Source organism: Drosophila rhopaloa, unplaced genomic scaffold (assembly GCF_018152115.1).
Source record: "Drosophila rhopaloa isolate 14029-0021.01 unplaced genomic scaffold, ASM1815211v1 contig_167, whole genome shotgun sequence".
In the NCBI taxonomy this organism is placed as follows: domain Eukaryota; kingdom Metazoa; phylum Arthropoda; class Insecta; order Diptera; family Drosophilidae; genus Drosophila; species Drosophila rhopaloa.
In genome coordinates this window covers 2,540,811-2,567,374 of record NW_025335047.1, presented here as the reverse complement: position 1 = coordinate 2,567,374, position 26,564 = coordinate 2,540,811, and the positions used below count along the sequence as shown (strand labels likewise).

The 26,564-nt window shown below is 40.4% G+C and overlaps 3 protein-coding genes across 7 annotated transcripts in view; 2 read left to right on the top strand and 1 right to left on the bottom strand.

The window, feature by feature from the left end:
• LOC108045648 (furin-like protease 1, isoforms 1/1-X/2) overlaps positions 1-26,564 on the top strand; it is a 138,707-nt gene that overhangs the window by 109,344 nt on the left and 2,799 nt on the right. For 4 of the 5 annotated variants that reach the window (XM_044458738.1, XM_044458735.1, XM_044458737.1 and 1 more), the window contains 8 exons: positions 16,425-16,670; positions 16,868-16,996; positions 17,061-17,935; positions 17,999-18,172; positions 18,232-18,350; positions 18,513-19,649; positions 20,574-20,740; positions 24,455-24,530. In XM_044458738.1, the coding sequence (XP_044314673.1) occupies positions 16,425-16,670; positions 16,868-16,996; positions 17,061-17,935; positions 17,999-18,172; positions 18,232-18,350; positions 18,513-19,649; positions 20,574-20,740; positions 24,455-24,530 (2,923 nt within the window). The remainder of the gene's footprint in view (positions 1-16,424; positions 16,671-16,867; positions 16,997-17,060; positions 17,936-17,998; positions 18,173-18,231; positions 18,351-18,512; positions 19,650-20,573; positions 20,741-24,454; positions 24,531-26,564) is intronic. The other variant, XM_044458739.1, reaches the window with a different exon arrangement.
• Positions 14,318-16,395, bottom strand: LOC108045651 (NADH-quinone oxidoreductase subunit D). Its single transcript, XM_017125037.2, has 2 exons — positions 16,058-16,395; positions 14,318-15,997 (listed from the first exon to the last, which is right to left on the bottom strand). The coding sequence occupies exons 1-2, from the start codon at positions 16,248-16,250 to the stop codon at positions 14,616-14,618; spliced, it is 1,575 nt and encodes a 524-aa protein (XP_016980526.2). The 5' UTR covers positions 16,251-16,395; the 3' UTR covers positions 14,318-14,615.
• On the top strand, positions 22,180-23,653 carry LOC108045655 (protein Diedel-like). Its single transcript, XM_017125040.2, has one exon. The coding sequence runs from the start codon at positions 23,027-23,029 to the stop codon at positions 23,369-23,371; it is 345 nt and encodes a 114-aa protein (XP_016980529.1). The 5' UTR covers positions 22,180-23,026; the 3' UTR covers positions 23,372-23,653.

Genomic DNA, 26,564 nt, shown 5'->3' with positions numbered 1-26,564 from the left:
AAGTTCGTAAATGTTGGACAGTTCAGTTTACTAGGCATATTCGTAAGTTACTTAATTAAGTTTCAGGTGAAGTTTCCGCAACAAGTTGTGTCATGGTGGAAATTCCTCGCCTGAGGGCGGGCTAACCGTTCAGTGAGTTATTTTCTTAATTAGCAATTTAATGAGAAACAGGTTTTTGACAGTACCAAGAATAGCACTCCCATCATTATAAGAGGCGGAGCAAAAAGAAAAGGGAGAAAATGTTTTTGTTTGTTTTTAAATTTGAGGAATTAATTCTTCCATTGCAAATTATTTTTCTTAGCACTCTGTTTTCTCTGTAATTTTGCAACTAGACGAAGATTTGATTTTATACAACATACAATAACATCCTATGAAAGAACAGAACCGCATAATTTATTTATTCTTTTGAGAGGGGAATTTTCATCCACCTATAATACCAACCAAAGCTAGCCACGAAATTCTCCCTGATATGTTTACCTTTCATCGAGTGCACCATGAAATCCAACAGCCCCCAGTAAAAAATAGCCACCGAAAAAATACAGAACAGGCCGGATCAGGAAAAGATAGCAGGGACCAAGGGGGCAAAGATCGAGAGCTGTTAAAACCGCTGTTGAAAGGCGACTTTCAATTAATATACAGTCGAGGAAAAGAGGAAAATTCGCAGACATTCTTCCGCTCTCACATTCCGCCGCTTTCGGCGGCTCAATTCGGTGAACCTTAACGGGCAATAACGAGCAACGGCCACAGGCCAAACACGCACACCCAGAAAAAAATGTTATAGCAGCTGTAGTTATATTTAAAAAATTTTAAATAATTTTGTTTTAAAATAAGAGAGAAGGTTATGCTTATATGTGCCTCCCTTACTATGCCACAATCATTTTAAATTTTTTTTTAGGAATTCCATGAAATTTCAGCTATTTAAAATCATTAATTTTTTCAAGTGTGGGCCATAGCCCATGCCATAGTTCTCTCCACCCAGTGGCCACCATACTTTTTTGTTTAATACCCAGCAGACATTTTTAAAAATACATTCAATGAGCAACCGAGAAAGAAAAAAAATACTTTGTCTCGCCCTCGCACGCACTTTTGACCCGAGGGGCTCGTAAATTGTGCAATTTCTTCATTGTTGCTAATTTATATGACACGCCAGAGTGTCGGCGAGCATTAAACAGAGAGGGCAATAGAGTGGCAAGAGAGACAGAAGATCGGCAGGACGAGCGCTAATCCAAAGCAAATAATGCGTTGCATAGCGTCAGGCGCCGAGCCAAAATGGTTTCATGGCCAAAAGCCAGTCGGAAACAGGAGAATACAAGTGAGAGTGGGGGATTGAGGAAAATAAAAAAAAAGAAAAGCCAACCAAACAAAAGGAAATAAACCGAAGCACGTAACTTTTGGTTAACCAAATGGAATATGACGGCTGGGGTCGCTCTGACCCACTCAGCATGGTGAGGGGGGCGTGGAGTGGAGATACACCCTTATCCCCAGACACAGACCCTCGACCTGGCATCCCCCCTCCCCGCATCCCCGTCTTGCCTGTTGTGCTAGTTCAAATTACCTGAAAGTCCTTTTGGGCTTTCGAGTTGCTACACCCAACAGCATGGCCAAATGGAAAGTGCAGGGTGAACGAAGTAGACCACTGCAATTTGCTGATTTTTTTCGGAACAAGGAATTTGAGCTTTTCATATATACACACGGTCTTAAGTGGCATTAGAGAGAGGTGGTGTTAGATTTCGCTTTGTTTGAGGTAAATCTAATACTACATTCCGAATTGCGAGTTTACTTGCATTCACTTAATTGGAAATAAAATGGAGAATGGTACAATTTTATATTTGAATTAAAAAATGCAATTTAATATGATTATAAATTGGAAGAGAATAGAACAAGTTTGGTTTCTAGTGGTGAATTTTAATAGTTTTAGGCTTATATACCTATCATAAATGTATCCAATTAAATTTACCTTAAAATGTATAACGACTTCCTTAATTCCCAAAAGATTGCCAGCAGTGTGAACGTTTCGCTTAACCGCAATTATCCTGACCACTGAAACGCAGCCACGTATGACAAACTAATTACCAAGTAGGAAAATCTACGACTTTATGGCGTTCGCTGGCTGCTCACTTTTTCCAAGTCAGTTGCTTGGACAATCCGCTTAGTTCCAGAGAAGTTTAGTGCGAATTAAGACATTTTTTATGCTGAATGTGTGTCTGATAAGAGGCGGCCAAAAATATGAAAACTCATTTGGCCATCCGGTGTATGCAACTTCCCTCCTAATCCTGGTCCAACTTTGTGGCATTATTCCAAGCCAAGTTTTAAAACAAAACTATGAGAAAACGTCAGGTTTTTTTTCTGCCAGCTAGACGAATGAAGAGATGTGTATAAGCATGGAAAATGCTGGCACATTGTATGCGGAATATATTTAGCTTGGTGCCCATTTCTGCTCTCGTCCGAAAGTTGAAAGAATATTTAGTGCCTGGCTATAAACTGAACAATTTGCTGTCAAATTATGCCTTTGAAAGGCACAAGTTGGGCATGGCAGGCGGAGGAGGTACGAAGTGTCGTAAAAAGCGCATGAAACTGTGGCAAACACTTGAGGCAACACAGAAGCCCCCAGAAAGTATGCAGCATTTTCGGGCATTTTTATGGCTGACAAAAGGAAACGAGTGTGAAGGAGGAGAAGCCGAAAATGAGACGAAGACTGGACACCATGTTGCCAGCTTTTTATTGAACAACAGAGGGGTGGGCCAGGGGCAGCTGCATCTACAGGGGGGAGCGGATGCACTTAACATGTGTGAATAATGCGTTCAAGGCAAAAGCAGAGAAGCAAGCTTGGGCAGGTATTAGAGTCTGTCCTTCTTCTTTACTTCTTGCACTTGAACAAATTTATTATATTAAATAGCTAAAAAACATAAGGCAATTTTCTTATTAAATTAGTTAGAAAATGTTCAAAAAATATAGAAGATTACTTACAAAAGATACAAAAAATATAGAAGAGGTAAACCAATTGAAATGTTTTCAAAAGTTAAATTTTAATAAAATAAATTATTTTATTTGGCTCATTATACAACATAGAAATTTGCTATGAAAAAAATAAACATTTTAATCAAAGTAAAATTTAATTTTAACTTTCGAAAATTAGTTTTTAAATTTATAATATTTTTAGCTAGTTAAAGATATAATTTTTGTCGAGTGCACATCTCCTTCTTGCTGCCTAGCTTTACCGCAACAATGCGTTTATGTGTATGTTGAGGGTATTTCAGTTCTGTTGTCTTTTCTCGTGCCTCGGTCTCCTGGCAAATTGCCATAAAAAATGTTTTCAAGCGCCACAAAATATGCAACATACACTGCACACGCAACTGCACTTATAAGTGTGTTTGTATATACATGTGTGTGTGCCCTATAAACTATGTTAAAATGTTGCGCATTGCATTTTCTTCGCGGATGGAACTTTTCGGTTTTGAATTAAACAACGCACGTATTTCACACCTGCCAACTGGTAGCATCATTCGCTCAGGTGAGGCGGCAAGTTGGAAGTGTGGAAGGCTGCATCAAAAGCTTTTGCCTTGGGGCGAACAAAACGCGTCTATCCATATGAGTGACTGACAATTGTAAATGAACTTATATGCCTGAGTGATAAACGAGCGATAATTTGATTTTCAAACGAAATGCGGGCAATAATTTTAAAGTGAATTTCAGATAATGAAATCAAGTTTCCAGTCGAATTTAAACAACACCAGCCGTTTTGTAATTGAATTATCTTGACAGTGTGCAAACTTTTCTGGCGGCTAACTAAACATTAACCTAAGGACACAATTGGTCATATGGTGATTTTAACAAACTGCCTTATTTGCTATACACTTCGAATTGGAAGTTTTCAAGTGTCGCGGCTTCAGGCTATTAACTGCCATCCTGCAAATTGAAATCCTTGTTAACACTCATACGTACATGTTGAATTCACCTAACTGTAACTGCTTTTCTGGGGTCTCATTCCCCGTTTTTGATGGAATCGAGTCGAGTAGGGTGAAGTGCGATGGTATTGAAGCAAGTAAGCCAACTCCTTGTGGTGCATTTTCCCTTCTGGTTTTTCCACTTTCGACCCAGCACACGCACAACTTTCACTGATTGTTTAGACTGCCAACGCGTCGCCCCTAACTATGCAACAAATTGTTGATGCAGAGTCAAAAGGGTAGAATCACTCCCACTTTTCTCCACTTTTTTGGCACTTAACTTGACAGTTCGCCCCCGCACTTCCCTTTCCACAGTTTTCACCTTCTGCTGCTTGACTTGTGTTTTAGTTCGCCAACCAGGACTGCATCGTTTGGAAAGCTCCAGAGAGTTGGGCCCATGAAGCGGGCGGCTGGCTTGGCTGTTTATAGAGAGCAACCGCTAAAACCGAAAGCCGTTAACTCGAAGAGTCTGTGTTGGTGTTGACAATGTTTTAAGTGCTTGTGTGGCAGCTTCCCTCGATTTTTGCTTCATTTAATTTCCCCTTTTTCACCCAGATTTTTCATACGCACTCGGTCTATCTTTTTTCCACCCATTTGAAGCTTCCTCTTCCTTACATTTTCCACTTTATGCGCCTTGTCTGTGTTTATTTACTAAAACATAAATTTCCGGCTTGATACCGGAAAACTTTTCTCATCATTCACATTTGACTATTTTTTACGCAACCTCAGCTATTCAAGCTTTTCTCCTTAGGAAGTGGCTAAGGAGATTTTCGTCTAGACGAAAGAATAAACAAGGCTAATACGGAAAAAGATGTATTAATCATCTTTGCACTTGGAAATATTGCTGAAAGTTGTTATAACATTGAAAAAATATATTTTCCACTTTAATTCCAGAAGAGACAAAATTGATTCTCAATAAATTTTCGCACTGGTTTATTGTTGTGTAATTATGTCCCTTATGTACCAATGTGTACACAAAAGCCTGGTTTTCTGTTATCGCTGTTCGGCAGAGACTGGCTTACGAATTTTGTGGTTACATAAATCTAAACCTTTCTTTTGTTTCTTCGGTATCTGATACCCTTAACCCTTGTTTTAAAGGACCGCCATCGAAACACAGACACCAAGATGAAAACTGTGTGGGCGTCCCTTGTTTGGAGAAAATTTAATTATTGTATAAAAAATAATGGATCTAGATAAACAAGCCTTGTATTGTATTTACCTATAAATTTTGAGGGCTCACTCCACAAATATTCTCGTATTCCATTAAAAGCATAGAATAGACAATATTATCGTTCCCGGATGGTTTCATAAGGGGAAGGTAAACATATCTCGTATTTCTCCATTAGAAAGCCACCTCGCCACCCTCACAAAAAAGGAAAATAGGAAAATCATATTTATATTTTCCTCTTTTGCGCTGCATTATTGGAAAAAGTATTGCCTCTGCAGAAACTACCCCAAAATATAGAATCATAAACAAAGAAACGCAGCCCCTCAACAAATTGTGATTAATGCATTTCAATAATAATTTTCCGCTCCAGCTTCGTCTCCCAGCTGCCAATTCGCAATTTGTTTCGCATTTGCACTTTGATGGTTTCATTTTATGCTGACAGGGGTGTGGCAATGATTTGCAATACGCTACCGAATCCAAGGCGAACAATAAGAGAGTGCAATTGCTGAAAATTTGTTGCAAAGTTACTTGCGATTTCTGGCAGAAAAGTTTTTCAATCATGACACGAGATTGAATCAGGCAGATTCTGGGACTGAAAAGAATGATTTCAGTACTCTTTAACGCTTTGCAGCATATTTTTGTTTAATCCTCCTTCTGCTCTCTTTTTTCTTGTCGTTAATTGTTTCTTTGCTGGCAAACTTTTTGACTTTTACTTTACTAACAATTACATTCTTTACCATGCATAAGTTTAAAGTAATTTAACTTCTGACGAGCTTTTTCCTTCTACCGAAACAAAAAACAAAATAGTAAGAGCACGAACTTGCCAAGACTTTTTCTTTGTTCTTTTCGTTCTTAAGCGTTTAAAAATTGCAGGCAAACTGTAAAAATTTCCAAAGTTCGGTGAAGTGTGAATTGATTTTTTAAGCAATAGTTGTTGAACAAGAAGTGGAAAAATATGATATTAATTAATTTTTTTTTTAAAGGTAGAGTGAATATTTTCTCATTTCTTTGAGAAATTTTATAAAAGGCTAAAAACTTTCGGCTCAAAAAGCTCATAAAATTAATTTCTCTTTTAGGGCAACTTTCTATAAACCATTTTCACTTAGAGCTGCACTCTCTTTTGGACTAATTGGCGGGCTTTTAAGAGCGAAACTTATCATTGCTTTGTCTCCCAAAACCCCTTCAAACCCCATTAGCTATTGTACAAATTCGCAGAAAACATAGAATTCCCATGGACGGCAATTGAAGTTGAAAAAACATGAGAACAGAAAGCCCACTCAGACTAAAGTGCCGAGTAGGGAAGTCGAGTGGGTACCTCAGATCTGAACATGCTGTATGCCATATAAATAGGGAGACCTATGACCTGCATTGACACGTGCTGCCAAGTCAGCCAGCCAACCAGCCAACCAACCCTCTCCGAATTCTGTATTTACGATTATTGTTATTGCGCCGGTATATGTTGGCAATATATATTCGCCACCCCGAATCTCTGCCACCCACTCACCCACCTTCCGCACATCCTGCGCACCTGATGTTGTTTTTCCTGCTGTCGAAGTCAATTTGTGTCACGACCCCATCGAAGGCGGGTACGAAAATAGTTTAAGTCGTAGCGAGGGAAAAGCCAAGAAAACCTGAAAAGCAGTCATAAAAATCGTAATTGTAGACTTAAAAATTGACGTGGAATATTACGGTTGGATATTCTAAATATTAAAGAGTTATCAGAAAGGGTAATTTTAAATTGCTATGATAAATTTTATGGTTTTTCAAATAAAACATCAAAAAGAAATTATAAAAAACATGTTAATCTAGATAGTTATGTGCATTATTAACTTATGTTTTAAATAAGAAAAGAATAGGAGAAACTAATATTTTATTCCAGTGAAAGCTGAAGTAGAATATTTACTTTCGAGTTATTCAAGAACTTAAGCCGGAATGCATTTTAACTTCATCAGAGCTTTCATAACTCCGAACGAAGTTCAGGGAATTTCAATGGAAGACAAGATACCATTTTTATATTATTTTGTAAATTGCTCTACTGGCATTTCAGATATTTATTCTGCACTCTTCCTTTTTTTTGTTTCATTTGCACACTTGAATGCCGGTACACCTCTTGATTTGGGCATGGGATTTCTGACTTCTAGGTGCAATAATAGCGCACATCTGCTCTGATTCCTCCTGGAAATTCCCACCAAGACCCCAGGAGTCATGTGGGCGAGCTTTGAGGTATGCAGCATTGCTGGGATATTTTTAGCATATTGCATAGCTATGTTTTGTGAGGCAGTTTGCTGGGGTATACATTGCATTCCTTTTGAGCTCCTTTTAATGAGAGCAAATTGCTGGGGAAAGCGATGTGAAACCAATTACCGGGCTACAAATCCAAGACAAAAACCCGGCAAAGACTAAACCTAATTTCAATCAATTTGGCCTAACAAGCGACAGATTGCCAACCTAGCGAATCAATTTGATTTCCCAAAGAGACAAAAGAACCAGATGACGACGAACGGCAAAGGGCAACAAATTTCGCATTTCATTACGAAACTAAAAGGCAGCGCCCGGAAGATGCGGGCACCAAAGGGTTAAGGGTAAGGGGGTAGCCCAATCGATTTCGACTGAAGTTCGAGGATAGAAGAATAGGGAATTTGGGGATACTAAAGCAGCCATTGCAAGTGGCATCATTACTCAAGCAAATGGGACCATCATCAGTCGATGGCCGGCGAAGTTCGAGCCAGACAACAAGTGCAATCAATTTTCGACAAAAGGCAATGCAATGCGAATGCAACTACATTAAATCCCCTTTCATTTTACCACCCACCGACCCTTAATCCATTCGCTCATCTACATGCAACTGCCTCGTGCCACAAATGCTGATGCCGGGAATTGAAATGCAAAAATATTGGGAAATTCTTCGATTGCATTTGGAACACAATGCCTCGCTTTCGGCTCCATTCGAACTGCAGAAGTAGATATCTTGATGGAGCTGTGAATGCAATTCGTGTGCGGTTAATGAGCCTCTGCTGAGTCTTAAAAATGAAACCCCTTAACTGGGGAATACAAAATACTCCATCGGAGAGCTCTAGGATTCTTCGTTATCCTCAGACATGCGTTTCTGGCTTGTGGCGTTTGGTTTGACAATTTGATGATTGAATTCTCTCCTTTTTAGGAGAAAGGATCAGCAAACTGAAATCAGACGCACTTTAAATGGCTTATAAACCATTGCGTAACCTATTACTATTTATTTATTTCTCACTTTTAAATGCTAAAATTTATTTGTAAAGTCAAATAGCAAATTACCTATTGAAAATTGCTCAATTTCAACCCAAATTATTTTCCCAACTTAAGTTAAGCTTCTTATGTGGCCGAATTAAAAGAGCTCTCTTTTTCCTCAATTTTCGGCCTGAAATGCCACCAAAAAAGGAAAAGATTCCTCCTGCGAAAGCCAATAAATTTCATTTGCTGTGTCCCGGCTGTTTGCTAAAGGACATGCAGGTCCACCCAAGACTGAGAATGACCAAAGCGACCCTTCGTTTTTTATTAAACAGCCAGCTCACGTCGCTCCTCTTTCCGCCAACTGACCCCGCAATGCAAATGGAGGCCTTTTTGGCCTTGCCTTCTTGCCAAATAAGGAATCCGCTTTAAAAATAAAAATGAAACTTTTCGGAATCAGTGCAGCAGCCTCGAAAGTGATTCGTCAAATTCCGTACTGCCATATATTACTGGTGAACATTTTTGTAAAAAAAAAAATCAGAGCAGAGGGTTTCGGGTCGTTTGTTTACCCGACTGCCAGCTGAGCCGGCTCTTGTGTTTTGTTCAACAACTTTTCCAGAGAAGTGGCCTCTTGGTGGTCATCCTGCCAGAGTGATGCGTCTTTCATAGGTCAGCAGCTTGGGTATCTGAATAAAGGGCATTGACGAAGGATTAAATCCAACTTTGATCATTTAACAGCTGCAATGAATTGTAATGGCTGTTATTGTCAATCCATTTGAAACATGAATCTTCACCCATGCAAATGTCAACCGGTAGCAAGTAAAACGATTCGATCCGATCGGAGGCACTAAATGGCATTAATTAAAATAAAACACATTTGTCACCACCGGCTGCTGCTACCATTGTCGCTGGCAGTGTCATTAATATTCAGCAGTCACGCATTGCCGCATAATTTAATACCAAAATGATTTTTATCAATTTTTTTTTTCAATTAATTCGAACAATAAATTGAGCGGGGTGCGAGCATACCTATGCAAATGCATACAATTACATTTTGCACATTCATTAAAGAAAGGTTTCGCATGCAACTGAATCTTTAATCATGAGACTGGTAAATCAATAAACGATTGCAGTTAAATTACATTTTCAATGCAGTGGCTGCTATATTTTAAACTGGACAGTAAAAATAATCAATAATTCTATTCAACAATTTTTATTAATTTTTTCCTATACGATTATACGTTTTATATTATAAAGGTAATAGAACCTCCTGGATTTTGATTTAAACTGACTTTTTGACACCCCTCTTAAAAGTATTCTTTCGTTTGAAAAATAATAAATTACTGTTGATAAGTTAAGGTAATTTGTTTCTGTACTTGACACCAAAAACTGCCTCGTCATTTCCAATCAAATATTTGTAGTTTGAGGCTAGGGTCGAAAGTACCACACAGGGTAAGTGTCTTGCCATTCTTATGTTTCATCAACCCCCGTAAGATAAAGATATGCGAAAGGAAATGTATTGCTCCCCCAATTGCCATTAAAACCGAGAAACTGTAAGGGAAGACCCGTGCAGAATTTACACCAACTGATCTCCTGCTTTATTAACATTTTTCTATGTGCTGTGTGCTACCCTCGTATCCAGGTTCTAACATTTAGCTACACACAGGGGACAGTTTCGGCAATACAAGGGTTGGCTAGCCCACCTGATTGAAAGTGCAAAAAAAAAGTGCTTAGGGGAACCATGGCACAACCTTTCCCTTGGAAACAATTATATATTTTCCGGGTCCAAGATATTTCGGACGGGGGTAGATTTTCTTTGGATAGCCCTCGGGAAACATCTTGCCGAAATCTAGCATATGTACGGCGTGGGAGTGGTATGGACGTTTTATTTATCCACCCACAAAGTGTAACCCTGGGCTACTGCCAATTTCAGTCCTAATGCACCGAGATCATCATGATGTTTGACCTATAGATATAATGTTTTTCCACTTTTTTTGTTTGCCAAGCGTAGGAAAACACACCCAAAGGCAAACAAAAACCATAAATATGCAATGTAAAGTGCGTGGTGCCAAGTGAGCAGAACTTTGGCCTGACCCCCAATTCTTTGTCGCAAATTGTCGCCATTTTCTATAAATATTTTAACAAAAGGCAGGCAAGGAAAACTTATAGCAGAAAGAGAGCCAGTACCCGGAAAAACAAGTACGTTTTTATGGCATCGTTGTGATGATGAGGGAAACAAAAGCCAGCCCAGGTATCCAATATACATATGCAAATAGCAACGTTGGGCACCAAATGATTGGACAAACAACTCGACATGGTTGTGGGATTTCAAAGTGAGATGGCAACTGAGAGTGTTCTGCCCCGTAAATCAGCAAAGAGCTCTGGGGATAAGTTGGGAATCACTTGGTAACCGAATTCAAAAGCTATATTTAATTATTTTTAAAATCGTAATTTTGTTGCCTACAAGGATATGGCTTGTATTTATTTACCACACCAGTTTTGTTTCCAAATTAACTTATAACAAAATTTCAGGCACTTTTAATTCCATTCATTTTTCCTTTAAATTATAAAATCATATTTAATTATTTTTTCCGATTTTTTAAAGATAATTGAATATTATAATGTATGTCCCTTTTGCGGAAAGGGTCTTCCTGTCAGTAAAGCCAACATTGATATCCGACAATTGTTATTTAAATATCTGCTTCTCATTTTTGATTGTTTGATAAAAGGGACCCAGACATAAAAGAAGGATCAAGTCAAAAACAATAAATGTGCATGTATGCAACGCGTTGCGAAAGAGCCACAACAACATTTTAAATTCCCATATTTTTTCGGGATGACATTTAACCTTTTTGGACGGGGATCCCCGCAACCTTGGCTCCCTCCCCTCCCCCGCAACCGCTGCCTTCCGCTGCTTTTGACATCTTTCACAGCTCCTGTGTGACAGCTTACAGCTTTGGTAGCTTCTACCTGAACCCAAGAGCTTCGGGCGCCGGCCCTGCACCTGTCATCACTCTTAACACAGTGTAATATTTTCCACCATACAACCGGTGGGAATCGCATATCCCCAGCATCCGACTTCCTTCGCCCGCCCACTTAATTGAAAATCCAAACTGCATTTCCTCCTTGGCGCTTGGCGGTGACTGGGCGTTGCTGGTTGCTTGTTGGTGAGTGGTTGTGTGTGAGCTAAATTAATTAGCAGCTAATGAAACGGGGCACATATTTATACAGGGCTGCTTCCTGTCTGGCTGTCACCAGGTGCTGTTCCTGTCCCCGTTTCTGGCATTCCATCGCTGCCGCCAGGCCTCCACTTTGGACGCTACAAAATTAACCATTTTCATTGGCAATTGAGCACATTGAGCGCTTTTCTATACACACAGGGGAAAACTCCATTGATTCTTTTCTAAAATTCAATCGAATTTGGGGACTTATACAAATAAATATATACAGTATTTATTGATACAGAAATTTATATATACGAAAGAAGAGTTTATGCGATATTAGATTAGTAACTTAAAAAAAATTCTGAAAAATCTGATTGTTGAGTTTTTCCCCATTTCATTTTACACTTTTCCCAAGTGTATCTATTAATTTAAAACCACATCCAACTCACATTGCTGCCAATGGCTAAGCCAATGTCCTTGTTTGGTCTTTTTTTTCCTTTTGCTCGAACAGCCATTTATCAGGGGCCCCGAGGTGGCCTGCACCCCGAGTTGATTAATTAAATTGTTGACAAATTTAAAAGCTGCTATGGAGAGGGCATTATTCACAGCTTAACATATCCTTCCTTGCCTCTAAGCTGCCTTCTCTCTCACATCCTCACCCACAATTTGTTGCTGTAAACGTTTGCCATGGTTTTATTGCCTTTTTGTAGCATCGTGAGCTGAGTTGCCGATGAATGCACTAGTAAATTAGCTACTTGTGGCTAAAACGCTCAAGTTGGTTAAAATAAAGGGGGAGATTTACTTTTAACCATTCATTCAAATTGTTAAAAATCGTTTAAAAATGCATGAACTATTTGTGTTTTATTGAAATTTAAAATAATCTACGTACCTCGTTTAGAATTTTCTTATTTATTTAGTCGACCATAGAAAATTAGTTCAAGGTATATTTAATCATTGGATTAGAGGTCGTATAAATCACCCGATGATCTTTTTCAATTATTAAGTTAGTTAATTTATACATCTCTTTTGTAAACATGTCATCACTGGCTCAATTTTATGATTGCTCTGGTGCCCTGATGGCTAATAAAAGCTTATATCCTGTCCAGGACCTCCACTCCCTTTCAGTACTTAAGCTTGACAGAAGCGGGGTCGTTTTGAGTTGCATAAGTCAATTTTAATTGAAACCGCAACAAAACAATTAAAACTAAGCCAATAGTACGCCCAGCCCTGGCAGCACTAAAAAATATGTTATTTTTATATTTTTTTTTTTTGCAAAACATAGATATCCAGGGGACTGCGTGCGAGGCATTAACTTAACTTTTCCACCCAACTCAATTAAAATGTTGGACAAAATTGCATATGCACAAGAGCAGGCAGTAAGTAAACAAATCTAAGTGTGTATGTGTGTGCTGCATAAATTAATAAACTTGATAGTGGGCGCCAGAGGAGGGGGCGTGGCACCACTCGTCGGGCATAAAAACTAAACGAGCTTTGAGCGCTGGGCGACACGTACGCAGAGAGTAGCAGCAATTAAAATTTTAGTAGTTGTCCAGCCGTGCCAAGGGGGGTTAAAAACGAGGAGGGGTAAAGGGTTTTGGGGGCCTGTGTCTGCTGCTGTCGGCACATGTGCCCCTCTCCCATCATCCTGTGCCATTCAACTGATCAAATTTCACGACAAACCCTGGCAAACTCTGGGGAGGAGGAAAAGGACGTGCTCTCGTTTTCATCTAGTTTTGAATTTGGCGATTTTATATAAATCTGACGGTTTTGATATTGGTTGGTTCAAGAATGGTTTAAATTTTTTATTTATAACTAAGTTATCTAATAATAAAGCACAGAAAGGCTACAGATTTAGAATCACTTTTGTTGTGCATAACATTTCTGGTTTATATTAGGGATCAATAATTAAAGAAAACCCATAATAATACTAAAATAAACATATGGGTTTTCTTTTAGTATTATTATGGATTTTCTTTTAGTATTATTATGGACTTTCTTTAATTTCTTTAATTTGTCTTTAAATATTTAAAAGAGAATAAAAAAATAAGTAAAAACGCTAGATTTTAATCCTAAAACAAATTTTGGACAAGGTCTTACGAAAACAGAAAGAGGAATGGCCGAGAAAGGTGGTGAAAAGAAGGAAACGGAAAGAGAAAGCCGCTTCCGCAGTTGCCGAATCGACAGCGACATCCTGCTGTGGGCATAAATAAATTGTGCTGCATACTTTTATGCGTTTACCTGAGGTTCCAAACTCTGTGATGGTGTTGGCATAGCCCTTAATGATGCATGTTTGTAGGTACAGCTAGGTCCATGGCAATATGCTGACAATTAAGCAGCAGTCATGTGAAAGTTTTGGCCACACACCAAACACACTTATTCACACAAGATATAACATAAGGTTCCAGTACATCGCTGTGCAAAGAGAATTCCACTGGGAATGTATCTTATTCACCTCTCGAATTGGTTGAACTCCTGTGGCAAACCAGAACAATGTCGCCTAACTTTATGGCCCAGTAGCTGCCATAACTAATTCTGTCAACGCTACTGCACAACTAATTGTAATTGTAATTGCAAAATAGTTCGACCCGCAGTCGGCTTTTGTGCAGCCCTTAAATTGCAATTTGCCAAAGAATTTAGCACAATGAAATTCAATTAACAACAAAGCACACATACAGTTTCCAAAGCTGCGGCAAAATCCCTGCCACTGTTTTATCTTGGTTGCACACAATTGCATAGAAAGAGAGGGGAAATGGCGAGAGAAAGAGACGGAACAGCTTATGCCATGCGTCACTAAATCAGAACAAATTTGCACAAATTTCAAAAATAATAAATGCCAGTTTTAATTACACTCACCCTCCTTTTTGTGGACAATTTTTATGTGTGCGCACTAGAATTCTACAATTTAGAAAAAATATATATTTTTGATATGAGCATACTGGTAAAAAATATGCCTTTAAAATATACATAGTAGAGGGAGAATACTATTATCATTTACTAATTGATATATTAACTAAAAACGGTTTCAGAGTGCAATTTTAATGGCACACTGTGCAAATAGCTTTAGCTTATAGTCGGTTCTACTTCATATTAATACAAGAGCTTTCGTTTAAAATTATCTAAAGTGAAAACGCCTTGCTAACGATCGATTTCACCAAATACGATATCCAGCGATCCGATTATGGCAACTACATCGGCTAGGAAGTGTGCTGGTGCTATCTTGGCCATGAGGGCGAGGTGGGCATAGGAAGCCGGACGAATCTTGCACCGATATGGACGCGTTGAGCCATCGGAGATAAGATACACGCCAAATTCCCCCTTGGGCGACTCCACGGCCGTGTAAGTCGCTCCGGGCGGAACATAGAAGCCCTGCGAAAAGTGCTTGAAGTGGTGGATCAGATCCTCCATCCCCTCTTTCATCTTGCGCCGTGCTGGGGGGCAGATCTTGAGATCGTCCACCTTGATCTCGCCCGGGGGCATACAGTCGATGCACTGTTTGATGATGTTCACCGATTCGCGCATCTCATGCATTCGCACCAAGTAACGATCGTAGCAGTCGCCATTCGAACCCACAGCCACGTCAAATTCCATCTCGTCGTAGGCGTCATAGGGCTGCTGCTTACGTAGATCCCACTTGACGCCAGTGGCCCTCAGAACGGGTCCAGTGCATCCATAATTCAGGGCATCATGGGCAGATATGACGCCAATGCCAATATTACGCATACGCCAGATGCGATTGTCGGTCACCACATCCTCCACCTCGTCCAAACGATCGCTGAACTGATTGATAAACTGGTACAGGTCATGCAGGAAACCCAAGGGTATGTCAGAGGCCACGCCCCCGGGTCGAATGTAGGCGGCATGCAGACGAGCTCCAGAGGCACGTTCCGAAAATTCATACAACTTCTCACGCTCCTCGAAGAGCCAAAACAGCGGTGTTATGGCACCGCAATCGAGAACCGAAGAGGCAATGGCCATGGTGTGATTGGTAAGCCTCATTATCTCGGAGAACATGGTGCGTATATACTTGGCCCTGCGAGGAATCTCCACATTTAGCAACTTCTCCACGGCCAAGGCATAGGCCAACTCGTTGGCCATGCAGGAAACATAATCCAAACGGTCAAAATAGGGCAGTGCCTGCATATAGGTCTTGTATTCGATCAGTTTCTCGGTGCCGCGGTGCAGCAAACCAATGTGTGGATCGGCGTTCAGCACCGTTTCATTGTCCAGCTCGAGGATCATGCGCAATACACCATGGGCCGCCGGATGGGCGGGTCCAAAGTTGATGAACTTGGTGCGAAAAGTGCGATCTACTGGAGGACTCTGTTTGCCCTTGTAAACTGGTCGACGCCTCCACTCATCGCCGGTGGGATACATGACCACGTATTCCCTTTCCTTATAAAACTCGGGATCTGGATACCAGAAACCCGAGTCGTTATCTTCGAACGGCGGACCGGGCGGATAGACTTCATCCCAGTCGGGGTCACACTTTGGCTTAGCCTTTGGCTCCTCGTGGCACTCTGTATACAATAGTGTAAAATAGAAATTTGCTGGGATTAAGGGGTACAATAATTACTTACCTTCCTTATTCGACGAAAACGTTCGATAGTTGAAAAGCTTTCCCAAATCCGGTCTCTTAAAGTTGGTCTTCAAGCCCTCCACGCTCAGATACTTCTGGCTAAGACGATTCTTGTACGCCTGGAAACGACGAATTTCGTTGGGTGTGAATAGCTTATTCGCCAGCTTACGAATTCCATGCATTCCGCCAGACATGATTATAAGAGCTATTAATGAATATTTGGATCTATAAAAGTAGATCGAAGAAATTAAAAATGAATCCTTATATTTCTATGATGCAAAGTTCAAAGACTGCTATTCTGGAAGCAATTATATCAGTGAAGTTCATTTTCTATTGCAGTCTAATAATATACCCTTCCCTCTTTGCAGATCTTTGAGGATCACTACCACTTCGCACATCACAAGGTATCGAAGCGGTCGCTCTCTCCCGCCTCGCATCACCAAACTCGCCTCCATGACGACCATCGCGTCCTCTGGGCGAAGCAGCAGCGGGCCAAGTCGCGATCCAAGCGGGACTTCATCCGCCTGCGTCCTTCTAGGACCTCCTCGCGGGCCATGTCGATGGTGGACGCAATGCCCTTCACCGACTCCAAGTGGTCGCAGATGTGGTATCTAGTAAGTGTCCAAAAATTCTAAAAAAATTTGTTAATTACCAAGATAAAATAGATTACAATTAAATCTAACTATATCCCTATTAAACCTATTTAAAAACTTACTTTGCAACTTTTAAAACCTGTAAGATATGGTCAAATATTCGAGATATAGGTTATTCCAACCAACTCTGCATATGAAACTAAACTCTTTTTTTATAGAACCGCGGTTCAGGCCTGGACATGAATGTGATACCCGCCTGGAAGGAGGGGATCACCGGCAAGGGCGTGGTGGTGACCATCCTGGACGACGGCCTGGAATCAGATCACCCCGATATAGAGGATAATTATGTAAGTCCTAGATGTTTGCTAAGAACGGACCCATATTGACCTATACAATTTCACCCAAAAACAGGACCCCAAGGCCTCGTACGATGTGAACAGCCACGACGACGATCCGATGCCGCACTACGACATGACCGACTCGAATCGCCATGGAACGCGCTGTGCCGGCGAGGTGGCAGCCACCGCGAACAACTCCTTTTGTGCGGTGGGCATCGCCTATGGAGCCAGTGTGGGCGGAGTGAGGATGTTGGACGGTGATGTCACGGATGCAGTGGAGGCCCGATCGCTGTCGCTGAACCCGCAGCACATCGATATATACAGTGCCTCGTGGGGACCGGATGACGATGGCAAGACCGTGGACGGACCCGGGGAGCTGGCTTCGCGCGCCTTCATAGAGGGGACAACAAAGGGACGTGGCGGCAAGGGCAGCATCTTCATCTGGGCATCGGGCAATGGCGGGCGGGAGCAGGATAACTGCAACTGCGACGGCTACACGAACTCCATCTGGACGCTGTCCATCTCCAGTGCCACGGAGAATGGCAACGTGCCCTGGTACTCGGAGAAGTGCAGCTCCACGCTGGCCACCACCTACAGCAGCGGCGGGCAGGGCGAGAAGCAGGTGGTCACCACGGACCTGCACCACTCGTGCACTGTCTCCCACACGGGCACCTCGGCGTCGGCCCCGCTCGCCGCTGGTATCGCCGCCCTGGTGCTGCAGTCCAACCAGAATCTCACCTGGCGCGACCTGCAGCACATTGTGGTGCGCACCGCCAAGCCGGCGAACCTCGCTGACCCCAGCTGGTCACGCAACGGGGTGGGGCGGCGGGTGAGCCACTCCTTTGGCTACGGATTGATGGACGCCGCCGAGATGGTGAGGGTGGCCCGCACATGGAAGGCGGTGCCGGAGCAACAGCGATGCGAGATTAACGCCCCCCATGTCGATAAGTAGGAGAAGCATCAGGTGGTCTCCCAATCACTAGATACTCATTGGATTTCTCTCCTTGACAGGGTCATTCCGCCTCGCACCCACATCACCCTGCAGCTGACGGTGGCGCACTGTCGGTCGGTCAATTATCTGGAGCACGTCCAGGCCAAGATCACGTTGACTTCGCAAAGGCGCGGCGACATCCAGATCTTCTTGAGGTCACCCGCCAACACCAGTGTCACACTCCTAACACCCAGGTAAGTGGAACTCTCAGTGGCCCAAAACTTTCACTTATTTATCGTAAACACTTCGCCAGGATACACGACAACTCGCGCTCCGGTTTCAACCAGTGGCCCTTCATGTCCGTGCACACCTGGGGAGAATCGCCACAAGGAAATTGGCAATTGGAGATCCACAACGAGGGTCGCTATATGGGTAAGTCTAGAAGTCAGCCTAGAACTAGAACTTGTGCCGTCAGATAGATGCTTTAAACCTGTACCGTTTTACATGCTGCGCTTTTGTGGATCTCACCACCGACTCACCCACCTAACACCCTTTCAACCACCCCAAACCACCCACTAACCCACCGATCCGTAGGCCATGCTCTGCTCAGGGAATGGTCGCTGATCTTTTACGGCACCACTCAGAGCATCGACCCCAACGATCCGATCTCGGTGCCCAGGCCGAGTGGCTCGGAGGCCACCACCCCAAATAGCAGCAGCACCACCAGCAATCTGCATCAGGCCTACTCCCCGCAATATCCCCGCATTCCACCCAATAACTTTGGCAGCTCGCCTTCTGGCGGGTCAAAGTTGCCTTTGGGCAAAGTGCCTGCTCCCAATAAATCCAGTTATGTGACCAACAATCCGCTGCTGAATCCTGCACCTCCCAAACAGGGTTACCAACAGATATCGGCCACCTACGGGGTGATATTGGGGAAAGCCAATGGGAAGTCTAGCAATAGCAGTAAGGAGAAAACCAATAACAAGGGAAACAAGGCTAATAATGGTAATAAGGGTAAATCCGGCGGATCGGGTGGTAATCGCAAGGAGCACACCACCCAGAGCACAATCGTCCAAACAACCACCAGTAAAAATAAGTACTACCGCATTTCCCAGCAACAGCAGCAAAAGAACAACAAACATGACAGGAATGGAGTGCAAACACAAAGACCCAAAGCCAATTCCGGGGAGAAATCCTACGATGATAAAAACCGTAAAGTAGTGGGTGAAATCACGACAACCAGCGGCGGCTTCGGCGGATCGATCAAAGCAGCCAAGCAGGTGAAGGAGAGCACCACCTCATCCTCGAATTCCCGGATACCCAAGCTCTTCGAACGATACGAGAAGATACAGGCCATTTTCCCGGAACTGGAACCCTATGAGAGTAGTTCACCCAAGGGAAAGGTTAAGCCGGCCAAGCAGGGCAAACAATTCGAGGTGGATCTGTTTAGACCCACTACCGGCGGAAATAGTCGGCAGGGAAATACGAAGAAGTCACCCTCGGTGCCACCACCTTCGCAAACGATGGCCACCCTTTCCATTTTGCCCATACTGCCCGCCGGTGGCAGTAGTTTCCTGCCCGATCAGAAGATCCTGAAGAAACAGCAACTCCTGATGGCCGCCGCCGGAGTCATGGCTCCCGCCCAGGTGGAGGTGGAAATGGAGGAGATTCAGGCGACACCCGATTACGGGGAAGCAAGGGACCAGCGGAAGGAGGACAACGGTCCAAATGGTAGCCATTCAATTTTGCGATTTTCATCATTGCTTTGTTTTTATTTCAAAAGCATAATTTGTAAAGCTTTTATTGATCTGAAATCCTCATTGACACTTTTCATCTACAGAATGAATTAATGTTTATTATTTATAAAATCTGCTTTAATATGTATTTAAAAAAAATTATTTTATTTAATTTTGTTTTCTTAGTTATCTTGCTTTTCATGTTGTTTTTCAAATGTTTTGTAAAAAATATCTATTTTTAGTAATTTTGTACAATTTGTAGTAAGCCAATAGCTAGGTTCTTAAACATTGCAAAAAAAAAAAAAATTTTAAATTGAAACTGAAACTGTTATATAGTAATTTAAATCAACATTCCACGTTTTGAGTATACGTTTCATTTAACCAGTCTGTGAATAGTGTTTTGATTAAGTGTCCTTATCTTTGTGGTATTCCCGTCAAAGTGCTCTTTATTTCAGAATCCTTTCCGTTTTGAATTTATGATTTTACTCATCGTAGCCTTCAATGAAAGTTTGACAACCACTGAGTGGCAGTTTGTTGTTGCTTTCATCAATCAAAATGAAACTCTAAAATTCGTTTGGTTTGTTTGGCTATTGGTGCCGTTGCTCTGGTTTTCAGCAAAACAATTTTTCATTTTTATCCTTTTTTGCTGATGCTGATGAAAGTTGCGATTAGCTTTCGGCACTTGATCGGCGCCCTATATAACATAGTACGTATATCGTTCATGTGGCAGATTTATTGGCCCTTCACTTGGCTTGTTTGCCCGCCCTTGCAATCTGCAATATATCAAACATTTTAAAACATTTTGCGTTTGCCGTTTGTTGTTGATTTTGTATAGATGTTTCGATTTTATTTGGATTATTGAGCGCTTGGCCAGTCAGCAATAACTAAATGCATTTGATTTCTCTGCTCTGCGTTGCAGCACAAATCACACAATGGGACATGATATTCTACGGCACGGAAACCCCCGCTCAACCCGAGGACCTGGCCAATCCCAGCCAGCCGAATCCGTTCAATCTGTACGGAAACGACATGGCCCACAATGACCTCGAGTACGATTCCACCGGCCAGTGGAGGAATATGCAGCAGGTGAGTACCGCTTTTAGTTTCTACCTGTAAATTTAGAAGTGAAAACCTCTTACCTGCATGAATAGTCACTCAGTCTGGAAGCCCTAATTCATATCTAGATGATGTATAAATGAATGTTTGCATATGGAAGATAATAAACCGTAAAAATATACACATGATTCCAACCATTATTATGAAAATATTATGTTAAATCCTAAAGCTTCTTAACTTATGAGTAGTATATTCAAATTTATTCAATAATAGCTTAGCTTTTAATGCAGGCCCTTTAATTAAATCAACTTTAATCAAATTTCATTTTTTAATAAAGTGCCTAAACTTTTGGCTGAGACTGAAATGTTATTAATTTCCGAAATTTTAAATTAAATTTTCCTTTTAAAAGTTTATTAAGCTACCTATCTCGCGACCATAAAGGATAGTGTACGCAAGCGGTTTTCACACATACAATAACATGTCTGGCTGTGCAAATCTTCCTCTCAAATAGAGGCAACATGTTGTTGTATGGTGTGCCGACCACTGCCTTAAATCCATCTAACCCTAGACTTTGAGCCGGCTTTGTGAGCACTCACTGTATTCATCCGCCCCGTTGTCCTCCGTGTTCTGTTTATTTCTTGGTCTTGCAGTGCCTTGTTGATGCTTTATCGGGCAGTGAGGATATAGGAAGTAGTGATGAGAACCCGCATCAGAATCGCGGAATAATGCAGCGCGCTTGCATGTGGCTAGCTTGATTAAACCAGTCAGTCAGTCGGTGGTTGGACACTTCCAGTGCCTTGCAAACTGTGTAGCCTTGCAAGTTTGTAGTCCTTTGGCAGGTAGCACGCTTACTTTGCTCGAGTTCCAGTTCGTTTTTTTCTGTCAGCATGCCGTTTGTTGTTAATGTACGAATTTCCTCTGCACGCGCCAATGCACAGGCCCAAAAAGTATGCAAAGCACTCGCCCAATAGCGCTCATAAATTTGCAAATACTTATGCAGCAGCTATCTGTGGGCCTGTTGCCGCACTCTCCTCTCTTTTAGCATTTGCCAGCATCTTAATTCCACTTTTGGCAGCCGTTTTTAGCCACGTTTGGCAGTGGGCCAAGGCAGTGCCTCTGTCAGGGCCGCCCGGACATCAGGGGCACAGAGAAAAACTATCACCTGCATTAATTAGTTAACCTCGTTTTTGTGAACACATTCTTTTAAAAACTTACTCACAAAAAATGCTCAAATAGTTGTATCATCGGGTGTGGACTCTACAATACATAGCTCCTTGCTTTAAACATGCGACACATTTTCATTGCACAGAATATATTCCATTTTAAACAATTAAAATCGAAAGAGTTCGTGTGAAAAAAGTATAAAAACTTATAATTGAAAACAAGGACTTCATGTTCTGTTTTTTTTTTCTCTGTGTTCAGAATCAGCATTTTTCTAAACTTTTCCTACGTTTCGCGAGTCCATGGAAGCCTGGGCTTTATTCAAGTGCACTCTTGCCCCGGGCAGGCAGCAATTTTTAACCTTTTGGCACCTATTGTGCTTTAAAAGCGTTGCTTTTTTCCGCCACTGGCAGGGCAAAAGAGGATGTGCGGTAATAAAGGCGAGTGCAGTGACCTTAGTTTTTTACTTTGCACCGCTCGGGCTGGCTGCAAAAAACTTTTTGCATAACAAACACTTTTCCAGGCCCCTCTAAAATCCCTCGTCCATCCACTTTTCCTTCCTTACTAACATGCGACGTCATTGCATGTGAACTTAGATAGACTTGGACAGACTGTTTGGGAAGGGGCAGCTATAAATAAGGACAGACATAGCCACATACATAAGTGCTTAAAATGCCAGACAGAGCGGCAACATGCAATGAACTACAACTACTGGAATCAGACGAGGCAAAACTTTTCAGCCACTTCTGACTTGCCAAAAAAAACCCAATGGCGTTGGACTTTAAGCAAAAATAAAAGCTACGTGTGACTTAAAGTCTTCGTCTTAATTTTTTGAAATTTATATTACCATGGGAAATTTGAGGTGTATTAATCGGGGGAATTCCTCAACGAAAAAGTAATCAACAACATTTTTAAAAAAGTCATTGAATAGATTAATGCTTTTTTGCATTTCATCGGAAATGACCTTTCGCTTCTAAAGTATAAATATACAAATTTCCGTCTTATATTGGCATCACTTGATTTAAATATATTAGTCAAAATTGTGATCTCTTATCAATTTTTTTGAATATGAAAAAACCTGATCATTATGTCGTGCTAAACGTATAAATTCACATCAGTTGTCAGTTAATATCAGTTGCATAAAGTCGTCTGATCATGCGGGCAGCAATCGGTTCCCTTTTGATTCTTGGAGTTTTCTTCATCAGAAATGCTACTTCTGAGTGTTGCAATATGCATTCCCAGCTACTGTATAGCATTCAAGGGGAACCCTGTGAAGCGGTTGGTGGTCAAGAGGACCATCTAGATCCTGAGTTGTGCACCATCTGTATTTGTGGCGATGGGAAGAAGGTGGACGGCTTATATTGCGGCGAAGGAAACTGCGATGATTTCGGCTGCAACTGCCCTGGAGGATGTCGCAAAGGCAACTGGCACTATGAAATCGTGGAGAGAAATAAGCAGTACAATATAAGTATAGTTGAAGTAGTCAGATATCTTTACTAAGTCACTTGACCAAAATAATAGATAATTAGCAATAAATATAATTAAACCTGAAAATATAAATGAGTAATGAAAAAATGCACATAAAGTATTTCCTATTTTGACTTATTTTGTCTGTAATTTTTAGTTTCGAAAAAACTTGGTTTTTTTTTAAGTTTTTTGTTGTAACTTTGTCAAAATAAGACGAACAGACCAAAGAATGACAGTTTTTTGCAGCTGAGAACCTATACAATCAATTCCTGGTGGATTTGGTTAAATTTATTTTTTGACCAATTTTAAGATTTTTCATAAGGGGTAACACTATGATTTTTTGCGAAAACTGGACAAAAATGAAATTTTTTAGCTGTGAATGCCAATCGATTAGAAATTTTATAACGAATTCAACAAGGTATGGCATTCCATCGTGTCACCATTATTTCCCATGGTTTTCATCAAAAAACCGAAATAAAAGTTGATTTTTTCCGGATCCCCAGGATTTTGCCATTTTTCATAAGGGGCTAGCTCATTATTTTTGGCGAAAAATCGGACAAAATTAAATTTTTTAGCTGTGAATGCCAATCGATTGGAAATTTTATAGCGAATTCAAGGAGGTATGGCATTCCACGATCTGACCATTATTTCTAAGGGTTTTGATAGAAAAACTGAAAAATCGAGCTTATCTTTTCCGGATTTTGGCCATCGAAACACACATTTTTTACAGGTTTTTTGTTGTAACTTTGCCAAAATATGACGCACAGCCAAAAGAATGACTGTTATGTGCAACTGAGAACCCATATAATTAATTGCTGGTTGATTTGGTTAAATTTATTTTTTGACCGATTTTTGCATTTTTCATAAGGGGGAACACTATGATTTTTATCGAAAACTAGACCAAATTTAAATTTTTTAGCTGAGAATACCTATAGATTGGAAATTTTATAACGAATTCAACGAGGTATGACATTCCAAGATCTGACCATTATTTCCAAGGCTTTTGATCAAAAAACCGAAAAATCGAGTTGCGTTCCATCTTTGCGTTCGAACCATTACCCCTTTATCTACCTTCTCCTAACATATTTAACCCACCATTATCCTTTTTTATTACAGGTGGGCGATGTGGGCATGACCCGAGATCACAGGAACACCGCCGCGTGCCTTAAGTGGAGCGATCGCAAGTGCTTAGGTTTGTCCTTACTCTTTTTTACGATCATGCAAGTCTTCTTTCTAAACTTTAAACATGCCAACGACAACAACTACAAGAACAACATTATTAAATGCATTAGATAATTTAGCAATTATTTAAAGAGGAAATTGGCAACAGAAAAGAAACAAAATTGAACTATGTAAAGAACGAAAAACGGAAAGGAGATGAAAAGCGAACAAAGAATTTCCAATTAAATGTTTGATGGCAACAGGACGAAGAAAGAAAAAGTAACAAAAATAAGTAATTTAGAGTAGGCGAGATATGGAAGAATCACTGCAAGTCCAAAAAAATATACATACTAAACATTTTTGTAGGTAAATTTAAATGTAAGCCTAGATTTACACACTGACACAAGCAACACACACACGCTTTCAAACGCGTGGCAGGGCAAAAACAAAGGTTGTTTTCTATTGGGTTTCCTTTTTGTAGAGGAACGGGACGCACAAAGGAAAATTTTGTATTATTTTAGTCGAAATGCAATTATACACAGCTATATACAGTATCATAAAATATATATTTTACATACATTTTACACATTAGTAGTAAGAGTTTAGTTGAAATTTTATTTGTACGATTCGTTTTTGATTGTTTTCGTTTAGAATGTTTGTGTTTGTTTTAAGCCTGTTTAGTTTGATACGTTTTCCACTGTTTTTCCAAATGCCTGCTCCCCCACACACAGGAAAAAATTAAGATCACTTCAGACTTGACATTACCGAGATCAATTATTAATATACAATTGTTCGTGTCATTTCAAGCGTTTAACCTTTCAAAATTAATATCGTTTGGCTTGATTTTTATTAATAGCAAATTAAAAACATACACATGATCTTAAAAATAAAAAGATTTTTTCCTGTGTAGCGATCTGTATGTATATATGTGTACATGTGAACTAAATGCATTATTTCAGATATTGCCAAGCCAGCCAAGTAGTCGCGCCTCAATTTAAAAAGCAGTGTACGCAAGCTTTAACTTTTCACTTTTCTTTGCCTAAAGTTTGAGTCCCCTTCCTACCTTTTGATTTTGTATAAGAAATGTTTTTTGCCATACAGACGAACGAAAGAATGTCCAACAAACACAACAACCACTGTTTAGAGTTCATAGTAAAAGACTGTTTCTTAAAATTAAATCTAAATCATGGACAGCGGTAAATTTTAAGGGGTCGATGGAGTAAAAACCAGATGCAAAATAGAAAAACCAAAACTAAGTATATAATGGAAATGTTTCTAGTGTTAAGGCGTCAAGCTAAGAAAACCATTTTTGTATCAAAAAACAAAAGAAAACAAAATCAAGAAAAAGGCATAAAACTAAACGTGAACAAGTTAATAATAATATAAGGTGTAGGGGTAAAGTATAGCGTAATAAATGAAAAGTAGGCAACAACCACTAAACAATTAAAACGTAATTATATTGAACAATTTATACAAAAGTTCCTGCAGTTTTCAACAAAGTTTAAGATTTAATTAAACATAAAATCACACAATTATTACCAATTTACACTGAATTGCATATTTATTTTGTCCACAACGCCAACACACACACACAAAACATATCTTTGTTACAAATTTGTTGCTTACTTAAATCTATAATATTAAACACAAATCAAAAAGCAAATTGAGTGCAATAATTATTATTAATTCTGTATTAAGGAGCAGTTAAAAACTTAACAAGGTTTTCGTTTATTATCAAGCCGACAAACAAAAACATATCATTTTATAGTTTTTTTTGTGAAACTTGGTACAAACTAATAGTTTACCTTAAAAATTCTATCGAAATTGACTTATTTCCAATTGTTTTGACTTTAGAAAAATGTTCCCAATATCTATGCATTTTCGTTGTATGAATAATCATATCGTAACTGCACAGTAAACAAATATAAATGTTAATTTAACAAACAAGTTAATAGCGAAGTAATTGACAAAAGGAGGAGTATCTTTTTGTTGTTGTTGTAATTAGCAAACACGCACACTTTCAAAACAGACACACACACACATATTAGCCAGCGCATAAAATATA